Raw genomic sequence first — 13656 nt, 5'->3', positions numbered from 1 at the left:
AACGTTTTTTTAAAAGGTGTAGAAACAATATTTCTGCCTACTTTTGCTTGCCTCCCAAAATTAAGTGAGCAAAACACATAGTTACAGACAATCTTCTGGTATTAGGCTAGCCTCTCATCCACCTCACACTCCCAAACCCCTCCATCAAAATATCCTGTTTAAAAGATCCCAGAGCAAAGGCAAGTAGAAGATCACATGGAACCATGAGGCAACCTCAAAGCCCAGGGAGATTGGTGAGTATATTCTAGTAAAAATGTGATTTTACTTCTTTTCTCTCAGTATCTCCAAGTTGCTATCTTGTCTCCTTTTTCACTCACTACTCAACTTGAACATGCAAGTGAACTAGGAAATGTGGGTTAGGACCCATATGTTTGAGTTGCTGCTGGACCCAAGACACAGGTGGTATCCCCTCCTAATATGAGTACTAATCCACTAACTGGTTTGTGGACACCCACAATTCTTTGACTTTTAACTCAAGACACACAAAAAAGGGTAGAGATCAGAACATATCACTTGCTCTGTCTCTATTTCTATCTCACATCTTCCCAACCTCCCAAGTCCCACCATCCCTGATCCATTTACCTGCTATTCTTACTGCAGTGGCTCTGATGGTCCCTCCTCCAGATTCTCCTTCCCCATTACTCTACCTAGCAAACTCATCTGGGCAGATCAAACTTCAAAGAGCTTCCCGCAAAGCTTCCTAGACTATGCCTGAGGCCATCTTGCTTCTCCACTGTCCACACTTCTTTGGAACCTACTGGTTGAACTCATGAACTGCAGTACTGGGATCTGTGTCCCTGTCAGAGGCCACTGGCTCAGCAACTCAGGGACTTGAGTCCACACAAAACTGGGATCTGTGCAAAGATGGGTTCAGAGCAGTCAAACTATAAACGTTTATTAAACTACATTTTTGAATCTGACTTTCATTGAATTTATTTAAAGAATCTATTATTGAAGCTAACAATTTTTTTTAACAAGAATTCATGAAAGAGGAGGTCAGCAAAGCTAGTTTTTATTATGCAAAAGCATATATAAAAAGAGAATTTTAAAATGTTGAAAACAGAAGTCTATTTCGGAGGAAAAAAAAAAAAAAACATTTAAAATTATCCTAAAGTCAATTAGGGAAAAAATATGAAAGTCAACCACAGACCTTCCTATGAAAGTCTGTGGGAAGCTGTATGACTTGCCACTAATTATAGATCTATTTCCCTCTGCTGTCCTTACTCATTGCTTTATTTTAAGAGGAAAGTTGGGGTTTTATGGTTTTGCATTGGGAGAATAAAAATAAATAAAATTTAAAAGTCAAAATTAGAAATCATTATGCCATGTAAGATGGCAGAACTGGAGTACAGACCAGAATCTGGGCATTATCATTATACAGTCGATGCCACACAGATATCTGTAGTATTAATTGCTATATGTCCCACTAAGCCACACATCCCCCAGGCAACTGATGCTCAAACATGTAATAAAGTCAAGTAAGAGTACATCCTCTGACTGGTTTCATTTCTATCAGTTGTCCCTCTAAATACTACCTTTTGATTTTCTGAATAATAAAACCATATGCTCTCAAAGCTTCCTGTAAAAATTTAGATTTAATAATGCCTTAATGAATTAAAAAAAATTAATTCAAGCACTGTGACAAATGGTTCAAATTTTTTTTTAAGGTACAAGGGATTAAACCCAGGGGCGCTTAAACACTGAGCCACATCCCCGGCCCTTTTTCAAATTTGAAACAGGTCTCGCTAAAATAGCTCAGGGCCTTGCCAGGTTGCTGAGGCTGGCTTTGAACTTGCAATCCTCCTGCTTCAGCCTCCTGAGCTGCTGGGATTACAGGTGTACACCACCAAGTCCAGGTTCAATTATATTTTTAAAGAGGGTTGGATATTAGAAGTTTGTTTTTTCATTTATTATTAATTCAACCATATAACTTTTTTTTAATTTTTATTTTTACAGACTGCATTTTTTTTTTTTTTTTTTGCGATGCTGGGGATTGAACCCAGGGCCCTGTGCCTGCAAGGCAAGCACTTTACCAACTGAGCTATCTCCCCAGCCCTTACAGACTGCACTTTGATTCATTGAACACAAATGGGGTACAACTTTTCATTTCTATGGTTGTACACAATGTAGATTCATAGCATTCATGTAATCATACATGTACACAGGGTAATACTGTCTCGGTCTGTATCTTTCCTTTTCCAACTCACTCCCACCTCATTTTCCTCTACACCATCCAAAGTTCCTCTATTCTTCTCTTCACCACCCCCATCACCCTCCCTTGTTATGTATCATCATTCACTTATCAGAGTGGCCTTTACCAACCATAAAACTTTTATTGAGCACTTTTCTTCATGTCGAGCACCAGGGAAGATGCAGGGAGGGAAACAGAACAAGAACCAAGATGTGACGTTGAGGCCATGAGGGATTTTTTAAGAGTTTTTTTTTTCAAAGAACAGTGGTGTAGAACCGTTAATTCTGTCTGAGGAAAACTAGCCTGTAACAACATAGTGGTGATAATTAAACTATTTTGAAAGATCAATAAGCAGATAATTCAAAAATATCCCCAAATGGCAAGTAATCAGAAGAATTTAGTTTGGATTTTAATATGTTTTATGTACAGAATTTACATCTGAAATTGTATACATCAAATATTCTGAATATAAGTAGTAACCAAATACATGCCCCAAATTGTAAAAATTGACCTAAAAAAGAACAGAGAAGACCATTTGACCCCAATTAAATCTTTCTTGGACTCCATTTCTTTCAAAGAAAGATAATTCCTTAATCCATTTTGGATCCAGTCTATGGAGAGCTGCCCTGCTTAAAAACATTCCTTGTTCCAAGATAGGTATAGGCATTTGGGCTTTAGCCATTTTTCTTGTTGCATTAAAAGAAAACATTCAAAGGATATGCCAAGAAAAACTAGCAATTACATAAAGCAATACTAGCAATAAAATAATGGAAATAGCAATTTTTCCCTAAGAAACTTTCAAAGGACAAGGAGTCAAAACATTGTAACTATTGATGTCCTTGATAACATTTAGAACATACTTTTTTATGAAGAGACCTACTATAACTGAAATTTTTACAATATTTTATATTTTGTGCTTCTGAAGTCTAATAAAACTCTTTTCTTCTTCAGGAGAGGTTTGCAGGAAAAAAATTAAATTAAAAGTAAGTTGGGCACAGTACTGCACACCTATAATCTCAGTAACTCAGGAGGCTAAGGCAGAAAAATCACAAATTCGAGGCCAGCCTCTGCAATTTGGACAAGCCCTAAGTGATTTATTGAGACCTGATCTCAAAATAAAAAATAAAAAAGGGCTGAAGATGTAGCTTAGTGGTAAACTGTTCCTCAGTTCAATCCCTGGTATCAAATAAAATAAATAAATTATTCATATATAAATAAATTATTCATATATACATGTATGTATATGTAAAATGGTTATAAGATGATCATTAAACTAGCAAAGAAGAAAATGTATGTGTGTGTATATGTCTATTGGTTCCTACAAAATGTATCATGGTGACACCTAAATGATTTTCATGGCTAATACAAATACTGCAAATGATGCTCACCTGTCCCAGAACTGGATATACCACAACTTCATTACAATGTCCAGGAACGGTTCATCAATACTGCAGTTTGCACTGGATAGGACGCTGTAACTACACAGGTAACTAGGAAGAACATTCTACACATGGAAGATGTAGCTATAGAAATACTTCCTACCAGCACTTGATTTCTCAGCCAAGTCAATTTAATGATACTAATATCTCTGGATATCTCTAAACATAGCCTTCAAATACAGACTAGAAAAAGAGAAAATTCAAACTGAAAATCAACATATTTAGTAGGAAAACCATGTCCTATTGGTGCCAACTTTGGCCACCTAACCCTCCTTCCACTATAGAACCAGTAGGATTTTCCCTCTCAGAACTTTGGAGTGTAATAACAGCCTCCACTGCTTGTGTGAGGTAAAAATATCAGAGGCTATTGCTTTTACCCTGGCACAACACCTGTGATCTTTCATGCTGCGTCAGTATCCTAACACAGCTGGAACAGACTTAAAGCAATCAACCTAGAAAACGAGAAACAGAAAAAGTAGAAAGGCTATCAGCAAAAGATTAGCATGGGTCAAGAGTAAATGCTTCACTCATGGGCATCATTACTAATTACTGTATACCACAACATATAAAATATCAACTCCAATGAACAACAAAAGGGAGTTAGGTAAGGTACCAAGGTGGCTGACTGAGAAATGGTTACGTATGGTCACTTAAAAACAGAAGAGAGAACGGATCACCTGGTATCAATGAAGTGTTTTTTTTTTTGTTTTTTTTTTTTTTTTTTTTTAAGAGCATGGGTCCTTTGTTCCTACATACAAATCACAGACTATATAAATCAAACAGAACATTGGCTAGTTAAGATGAGTAATTGGAGGAATACCTTTAATTTTGTTTTTATTTGAAAGGGAGTTTGTTTTTATTATGAGATCATACTCTTTCCAATTTTTATCTCCTTATTATGAAATAGTTCTCCTGTAACACAAGGGGGAAAGAATGTTTAAATGGGTCACTTTATCTGCACTGAAAAGAAAACTTTCTTTTCTTCCATGTCTCTGGACTGTTAAAACTCACTAAAATCCATTTATACAAGAACAAAGTTCACAGTTCAAAAGGAAGTATGTTAAAAAAAAAAAAAAAAGAGGCCCCTAATGGATACAAGAAATGGAAAATAGTATCTATAAGTAGTGTCTGAAAGAGTCCAAGTAAGTCACTGGGAGAAGTTGAGGTGGAGCGGGTGGTGACTAGATGGTGACCAGCTGTTCTCCATCACGGGGGGGGGGGCGCCGCGGGGGAGGAAATTAGTTTAATTAAAAGCCCAAAAGATTTCAACAGAGGGAAAAAACTCTTTACTATACAGGTTATCAAAAACACAGAGGGACAAATATAAGGAGACTGTGAGATTTCTATCCTGTTGGACATCTGCTATTGGAATAATGTCTGATTGAATTGACTGGTTTAAGACAAACACTGGCATGAGAGAGAACCCGGGGCTGAATGATCTTTTGAAATCTCTCATGCTTCTTGTGAGCTGTGAAATCTGTGGGCAGGGATGAAAGGAGGGAGAATGAGAAAGAGTGGGCAGAGGAAGTTTTATATCCTTCCAACGGTCATTTCTAACTGTAGAGATTGTTCTCGTTCCTCTGTACTTTCTTCCATGTGTAACTAAAACAACATAATTTTCACATACTTAAGTTTCTCTAGGCCACCAATGTGGAGCAGGTGTCTCCATGAGCTAACAAGATTTTGACTGAAATGCAGAGATGTTGAATGAAAGACAAATTAACTTAACCCAGGAAAATCAGGGGAGCTGGTATAGATCCTGAAGGAGTTTTCTTTACTCACCTACAAGGTTCTTTGGAAAGGCTGCCAAGTGGAAATTGATCGTATTTTCTCTTCTTCCTCCATGAAAACTCTCAAACCTACCAATGCCTCCCAGCACACCCCACCCCAAAGACACCATCCTATAAAAAAAAAAAAAAAAAACCACACTAGGGCATTCATAGGTAGGCTACTGGAAAATCTCCAGCAAATCAAGACCATGGGGAAAGAGACCCCAAATAGGCGCGCAAACTAACAGTATTCGGGACATTCCCTTCCTGACTCCAGTATCCTTGTCATTTTGCTTTCCTTTCCTGTTGTGTGAAAATGCTCTATAAACTCTCAGAGTAACTACTCCCTGGGGGTCAGAGCCTGGATAGTGCCCCCTCACTTTCCCCAGGAAGCCCCTCATCTGTATGTAATTGATGTCTCAACAGAGATCCTAGCCACACACTTCAGGCCATCTTAAAGTACTTTTCACTTTTGATAAAAGACCCCTCAAACTGTGGCCTCTGAGCCAATGAAAACAAAGAGTGAGCTGAATAACGTTTCATTAAGTTAACAGAACTCTGCCAAGAATCACACAATCAGAAACCCACTTATAAAACTAGCCATAAAGAAGAATGAAAAAAGGCCATATAAAATTCTTGAAATGTTGGAATCATTATTTACCCTGGGATCTAAGGTCTAAAACATAGGATATGTGTTCTCTAATTTTTTCCCCCTAAATGAAGACTTTTAAAATACTAATTCCCTTGCTTGAGTGCTGCTTCCTCCCTGAAAGCCATTAGGGTTAATAGCAAGCAGAACCTTTTTTGATCTCTGTGGATGAAAATTGTACATTCTCCAGTTTCCTCATTTAAAAAAATAAATAGGATGGTTATTGTTGATTTTAAACTTGAAATATATGATGACCACAAAAAGGGAAACTCATTTTTTTTTCTTGTTAATCTGTGTAAAGGTTGAACAGAATGAAGACTGTCTACTGGTGGTATCCTTTCCTATAAAATATGCATGGGTTCTGCAAACCAGTAGCACAGTGTAAGTCAATTTAATATGTGTGAGGAAACTCATGATTTACCAACATATTAAGCTTGGGGGAAAAAAAACTCAGGCACAAACACACCCATAAATCTCTGACTAAAATAGACCATAAAATTCATAATAATTTCTTTGGGTGACACAGATCCATACTTACATAGGCATAAATGGTCATGGGTTGTCAACACAGATATATCAAGTGATTCACTTAAATCACTTTTTGATCTCTAGACTAAGCTTATAAAATTTGAACAGTTTACTTTCTCAGTCTATACTTTCAATGCTTATTGACAGACTGTTCAGAAGTCAAAGAAACATACCCATAACCACAGTACTGTGTCTCATAAATGCTACAATCAATAATATACTCCTTTTCCCACATTGTAAAAATTTTCAATGAATCTTTAAAAATTATCTTGACAAAGCATCTCTCTTTTTCAAAGAATGTTTCCCTGGCCAATGGTTCCAAGAAGACGACTAAAGCTCTACTATTGTTATCTTAACTCTACCTAAGAACTCCAGTGTTAATGCCTAGCATCAAGCACTAAGGCTTCTCTTGTTATCTGTTTTTGTAAAATGCTTTCTTCTCACATGCTTCTCTGCCTGCCTCTCTAATGGTCCAGCAAATGTCAATTAATCTTCATTAATTTGAAATAACTTTATGGTATCAGAGGCTTATTCTTTCAATTGCGTCAAGGGTATCTTACCAATTAAGGGCTATTATTCACCTCAATACCCCCCACTTTCTCACCCCAAAGGAAGAGGAGGGGGAGGAGAATACACAGATGGTGGGAGCCTCCCTCCTCTCTCTCCCTAACCCCCTCACACCCACATTCACACATGTACCCCACCTTCTTTCTTTGATCAGACTTTCAACATGTATTTGTACAGCTGTAAAAAGTATGGAAGGTCTATCCATTCTAACTTCTGGTTCAAATATATATCAGAGCAAGAAAATCACCTAAAGTAGTTCGCTTTCCTGGAATTTATTACTGATTTGTAAGCAATCATGTGGTATCCCACTCCTTCATTTTTTTTTAGCCAGGCATTTGTTTTTTTAGCCAGGGGTTCCTCTTTGTCAAAGTCTTCAAGTTTATGAACAAAATAGACATGGTCTAGTGTAAGAAAGGCAAATTACATCAGCAACTACCAGCTACAGTGTCCCTATGGTACCAGGACAGAGTATCCAAGTAGTGGGAACCTCATCTTTGGTGTCACGCATACCTGGGCTTGTGATGTGAATGAGTCATTTAATTTCTTTAAGTCTGTTTGCTCACTGATAATAAAATAACAGAGCCTAAAAATATTACCTACTTCAGAGAAATGTTGCAAAGATTAAAATGTATGGAAGTAAACAGTTTACAAAGGTCAGACATTGTACACACTCAACAGATTTTCAGCTTCTTGGTTTGAAAATGTATCCTGAAACTAGATTAATAGGCTACACCAAAGGTACGTGACACAGAGATGAAGAAGAAATATGTTTGTCTTGCAAGAAGCAATTGTGGTTTGCAATAAGATACAAAAGTGGGCAAGCCAAGGAATACTCAAGGAAATAAGCTATTTACTATTCTTTCAGTGATTTCCCATAACAATTTCCCTAATGCAACTTCAAAGGAGAGGCCAGGAAATCTATCCAGGTCACATTAGTCAGATGTGTGTATCTGGGTTATTCGGTACAGCACCTTTTCACATGTTAAAATTAGGGGGTTTGCTTACCCCTTTTGCTTACCCCTAGTGGCTAAGCCCCGACCTGTCTTCCACCCCTTCCCAATTCCTAATACCCTCCCCTCCATCTCCTTTAGGATTGATTCAGGAGGAGCCACTAGCAAAATCTTCTGCAACCTCCACTTCTCTTCAGAACACTCCCTTCCACTTCTTTGTCTACCTGACTGTCTCCTACGGACACCAGTTCCCTGGAAGACACTCAGGTAGAAGGAAGTCTTTTTTCCACGTCTTATACCACTGGGCCTGGAACCTAGATAGGTGACATACTTTCTCCCTCCCTGTTTCTTAGATGCCTCCAGTAGTGTGTCTCATTTCATCGGAGGACATTACCAACAATTACCCCCTACTGAGCTTATCTGCCAACTACTGGGTAGGTTACTCTCATTTTTTGAAGATTTTGACTCTTAAATGTAAGACCTTGTCAATACTATTTCTATCATAATTATCTGTTTTAATAGCCATGCAGATGATTCTCTAATATTCTTATGCCAGGACCACCATCAGTTTTTACAACATCTTTGTTCAAATAAGAAAAGGCAACCTTTCCTCCAGGTAGACCAGCCCAATCCCCTGACACTAGGTTGAGCAAATGAAGGGGTGCTCGATTCCAGCCACTGATGGTCCCCTCATCCAGAATGTGCACTATGCCTAACTATTCATGAAACCATTAAACCTAACCTTTTTCTTTCTTTTCATATCAGACACAGTCCATAATATTACCCTAAACTCGGAGTCATGCACTACACTCTCACAAGCTTCTCATTTTCTCTATCATACCAAATCAACAATCCTTCCACCTCAATGAGACTTCCACACCATCCCTCAATTGTGTCTTCACTTACCTCCATATCCAATTGAAATTCTTCGAACTTTCACCTTAACTTCCCCAGTTCACACACTCTCAACTCTTTCATCCTACTACTTCATCTGGCAAAACCTCAACTCCAGTCAAATCCAGGTGTGTACTTGTCTGTACATATACAGTGATCCTGAACATAACAGGAGAAAACTGTACAACCATGCTGACTGGGCTCATATTAAATTCAAGACTAATAACCATTTTTTTTTTTTTTGTGGTGCTGGAATTGAACCTAAGGCCTTGTGCTTTCAAGACAAGCACTCTACCAACTGAGCTACAACCCCAGCCCAAGACTAATACCTTAATGATTGCCCTTAATGCAACAAGACGGTCTTAGACAAATATTTCACATCTTCTCCTTTTATGTACAAACCCCCGTCCCCTATTCTTGACCACAGTTAATTAACTTATTTCCCTTTTCATAGAGAAAAAGAAGGCAATAAGAAGCAAAATTCCATGAGCTTCCTCCACAAGTACTCCCTGACATTCACTTCTAGTGAAATAAGCTGCCTCTTCCTATGCCTCCTTTCCAGCACCTGTCTATACTCCTGGCAAAGACCAGTCTCTTCATCTGATTGGGTCCTGACCTCACTCATCTCATCAAGCACAGAGCAACACAGTACCTTTCACCCATCACCAATTTCTCTTCCTCAACTGGAATTTTCCTATCAGTGAACAATTATCCTAATATTTAATTTCTATAAGGAAAAAAAACACCCCCTCTCTGGATTCGACTTTCCCTTTTCTCCTCACATTCTCTTGAACCCACTCCATTCAGGGTTAGGGTCTTAACATTCCACAGAAGTTGTCAATGCCAAGTTTGTCAATACCCTCAATGTTGTGATTCGGATATAAAGTTCCTGTTAATGCAGCAATATTGGGAGGAGAAATGATTGGATGCTGAGCTGTAACCTAATCAGCCAGTCCTGGTTTGAATAGATTGATTGGGGGCAGCTGGAGGAGGTGGAACATCTCCATCCCCCACACCTTCCTCTGCTTGCTGACCCTGCGTAAGCTGAGCAGCTTTCCTCCACTGAGCCCTTCCCCCATGAGGTACTGCCTCACCTTGGGTCCAGAGCATTAAATTCAGCTGTCTATGGACTGAGACTTCTAAAACTGTGAGCCCCAAATAAACTCTCCCTCCTGTAAGTTGTTCTTGTTGGTATTTTGGTCACAGTGATGAAAAGCAAAACATCTCATAAAACTAAATCCAGTAAAACTTTCTTAATCTTCATCATAACATATCAAAATTCCTGACATGTCTGAATCACTTTCTTCTCAAAAACACTGATCTTCAATTGGTTTCCAAGACAGAAAACCTGTTCTCAGGTCCATTTACCCACAGTTTCATTTGCTGTTTCCTACAATCTCTCTAATCTCCTGAAATTCAAGTGCCCCTCAGCTCAGTCTTAAAGCTTCTTCTCTTTTCAATGCACTTTCAGTTCCTTGGTGATCTCATCCTGTTTCATGCTATAAATACTATCCATAAACTGACCGTTTTCAATTGTGCATCTCCAGCAAGGTCTTCCACTTGAGTTTTAGACAGGTGAGTGAGTCACTGAGCAAACCTGCCTACATGGTGAACTGTAATCTTACAATCAATGTCCAGAATGATCCAAAACTACTTTTCTTGGAAATTCTTCCATCTAAGCTAAAGATAACACTATTCTTCTGCTTGTTCACACTCAAAACTTTGGAGTTATCTCCAACTCCTTCATCTCCTATCTATCAACAGATCCTGTTGAATCTACCTTCAAATATATCCAGGGGTTGGAGTTGTGGCTCAGTGGTAAAGCGCTTGCCTAGCATGTGTGAGGCCCTGTTCAACCCCCAGCACCACCAAAAAAAGAAGTAAAAATAATGAAGGAATCCAAATATATTCAGAATTCAATCACTTCTCATCATATCCACTGATACTCCTTTCACTCAAATCAGTATCATCTCTTCTCCAGACTATGGCAACAAATTTTCTCTCATCTCCCTGTTTCTGTCCTTGCTTCTCATCTTTTTCTTATACTCAGTTATCCTCCCAAAATATGAAATTGTCTTTCTGACTCAAGACTTACAATGGTTTAATATTTCACTCAAAACGAGAGTCATTAGCAAGGTACTCTATAAACTGGCCCCCACAACTTCTCTGGCTTTGTATCTTACCACTCTCCCTTGTTCACTCTGGCCTCCAATTTATATTCACCTCTGTTTCGGAAACATTTCAGCATCTTCCTGCCTCAAAGTCTTTTGTGATTGCTCTTCCCACTCCACTCAGTTTTTTTTTTTTTTTTCAAAACATACTCCTCTTCCCTATTCTACTCCTTGATTTATTTTTCCTCACTGTTACCAGTGAATGAGGTACAAATTTTAAAGATCTATTTTGCTTACTATCTATCTCTCAAAGAACATAAGCTCCATGAGAGATCTGTTTTTGTTATTTACTGCTGAACTGCAATGCCAAGAACAGAACTTGGCACACAATAGCAGCTCAATATACATTTTGAGAGAACACACAAGTGCTCACATAGGAGGCAGTACCACAAGGGGCATGACCTCAGTCAGGTTCTCCTTCATTCTGCGGAGAGGATGCCCATTCGCAAGCCCTTCCAGAATGCCAGAAATTGTGCATCTCTGTTTGTTCTCTGTCTAACCTCAAGAACCTTTCAAGCTTCAAAGCACTAAAACAATGCTGGTGGGGTAGAAATAGGGATATCAAGACAAGTCCAAGTTGGTAAAACAATCTATAAAACCATCTGCTTCCATTGGACTAAGACAAGAATCTGCATTTCCTATGTTAAATTCACAACTTCTGCTGCAGATCAGATACAAATGAAGTCACATTGGTCTTATGGGGACTGTCAGACAGCACACCAGTTTAAAGGGCAGGAGAAGAGATGATACTGATTTGAGTGAAAGGAGTATCAGTGGATATGAGGAGAAGTGATTACAGGAAAAAGCAGCACAATTAGTCACTGAACTGCACATTTTAAGTTCTAACCATAAGATACCGCTAGTAACTATCTTACTTTACATGAGAAATATACTGATAATACTTCAGAAAATTTATTCATGAAAATACACACAAAAAAGCACAGAACTGTATGAATTATGCAAAGGGGAATGATGGGAGGGGTGGGTTGGTAGGGATGGGAAGGACAGTAGAATGAGACAGACAGTAGTACCCTATATACATACATGAAAAAATGCTTTTAAAAAACAAAAAAGACAGTAGAATGAAAATAATATTTCAACAAGAATAAACAACATGAGAATAAGGAAAAAATAAAGCAAAGAACTGTGTATTTTTCTTAAGTGCTAACCTTTTTAAATAAAAATGACCAATGATAAAACTTGGTAAGGGATAAAATCATAAGAATATCATATAATGGGGATTTCAATTAGTAAATTATTGGAATTCTACATAACTTAAGAGAACCAGGGAGTATATTTGAAGTTTGTCATACTCACCTCCGTTTTCCTCTCCGTTGGTGTTTGCCTCAGCCATCTCTGTGCCATCCACCTCAGAGTCACAGACTAAATCCAGAGTTCCATCTGCTGGGCATGATGACTCCTCTTTCTATATTATTTTTTTTTTCATGATGATAAATAGAGATATATTAGCAACTAAAATGATTTTAAATACTTTGAGCATCCTAAAGGATTTTCAGTTATATGACATTTGGAATTTCAATACAGGTGTACATTTTCATGTAAAAGTCATTTCTTTGGGGAGGGGGCCTTAGGAAAGGCCCATTGCCACTACAGGTATTACTGTATAACCTTTTAAATCTATCCCCCACCCACAAAAAGGCTTCTTTTGACATATTGTTTCCAATTTGTTTTCAAGTCTACTTTCTTCCAGATATAAATAAATGGCTTAACAATTCTGAATTTCCATCAGTGCTCTGAACACCCAAGCAGCCACAAAAAGCAACTGGAAAAAAAATTATTTTGATGAACCTGTGCTACTTTCTGAAACATACCTAGTGACAAGAATCTGATGCATCATAGTGAGGGAGAATCCCTACTTTCTTAGGGGGGTATAACGTTTGGCATTAAAAATAAATCTTCTCAAAGAAAATTAATGAACTTTAAGTATATCATTTACTAAAGTGATAATTTATTTTTAATCTATACATTAAATGTATCTGTTCTAAGTGACACAACCATATCTAGATCATAAGTGTTTGTCCTCTGGAATTCTGAATTATAGGAAATGCCATCCAAAATTCCACTAAAAAAATTAAGAATCAATTATCTTAAGCTTTTTCTATTTTATTCCTTTTCTTCCCTCTTATAATAGGTATGAGTTATTAGTAAAACTTCCTTGAGGTCACCGCTTGTTTTCAAATTGAACACCCAACTTAAATCAGTACGTTTTCAAGCAGAAGGAATAAACTTTTATTTTTACAAAAGTCAGAAAGGATTACAGGTGTGAAGACCTGTCAGTTGATAGTCATTAGGTCAAAGAGTTTATGCCAACTGTGATCATCTTAAACTCCTCACTGATTACCGTGACACTCCTCCCTGTAAATTTTGAAGAATCTAGAATTTTAAGGAAGTCACGGCTATTTTCCATAGCCGTGGAGTGAAACCACAGATAAGCTTTCCTTAAAGAAAAATGCCATTGCTTATTCTCAATATGAAAT

General features: G+C 37.8%; 1 protein-coding gene across 2 annotated transcripts in view; it reads right to left on the bottom strand.

The window, feature by feature from the left end:
• The window catches only part of ASXL3 (ASXL transcriptional regulator 3), a 168048-nt gene that overhangs the window by 87621 nt on the left and 66771 nt on the right, over positions 1–13656 (bottom strand). For both annotated transcript variants that reach the window (XM_079109312.1, XM_079109309.1), the window contains one exon: positions 12476–12584. In XM_079109312.1, the coding sequence (XP_078965438.1) occupies positions 12476–12584 (109 nt within the window). The remainder of the gene's footprint in view (positions 1–12475; positions 12585–13656) is intronic.

Source organism: Sciurus vulgaris (genome assembly GCF_902686455.1).
Source record: "Sciurus vulgaris genome assembly, chromosome: 13".
Taxonomy (NCBI): domain Eukaryota; kingdom Metazoa; phylum Chordata; class Mammalia; order Rodentia; family Sciuridae; genus Sciurus; species Sciurus vulgaris.
This window is presented reverse-complemented; position numbering and strand designations above follow the sequence as displayed.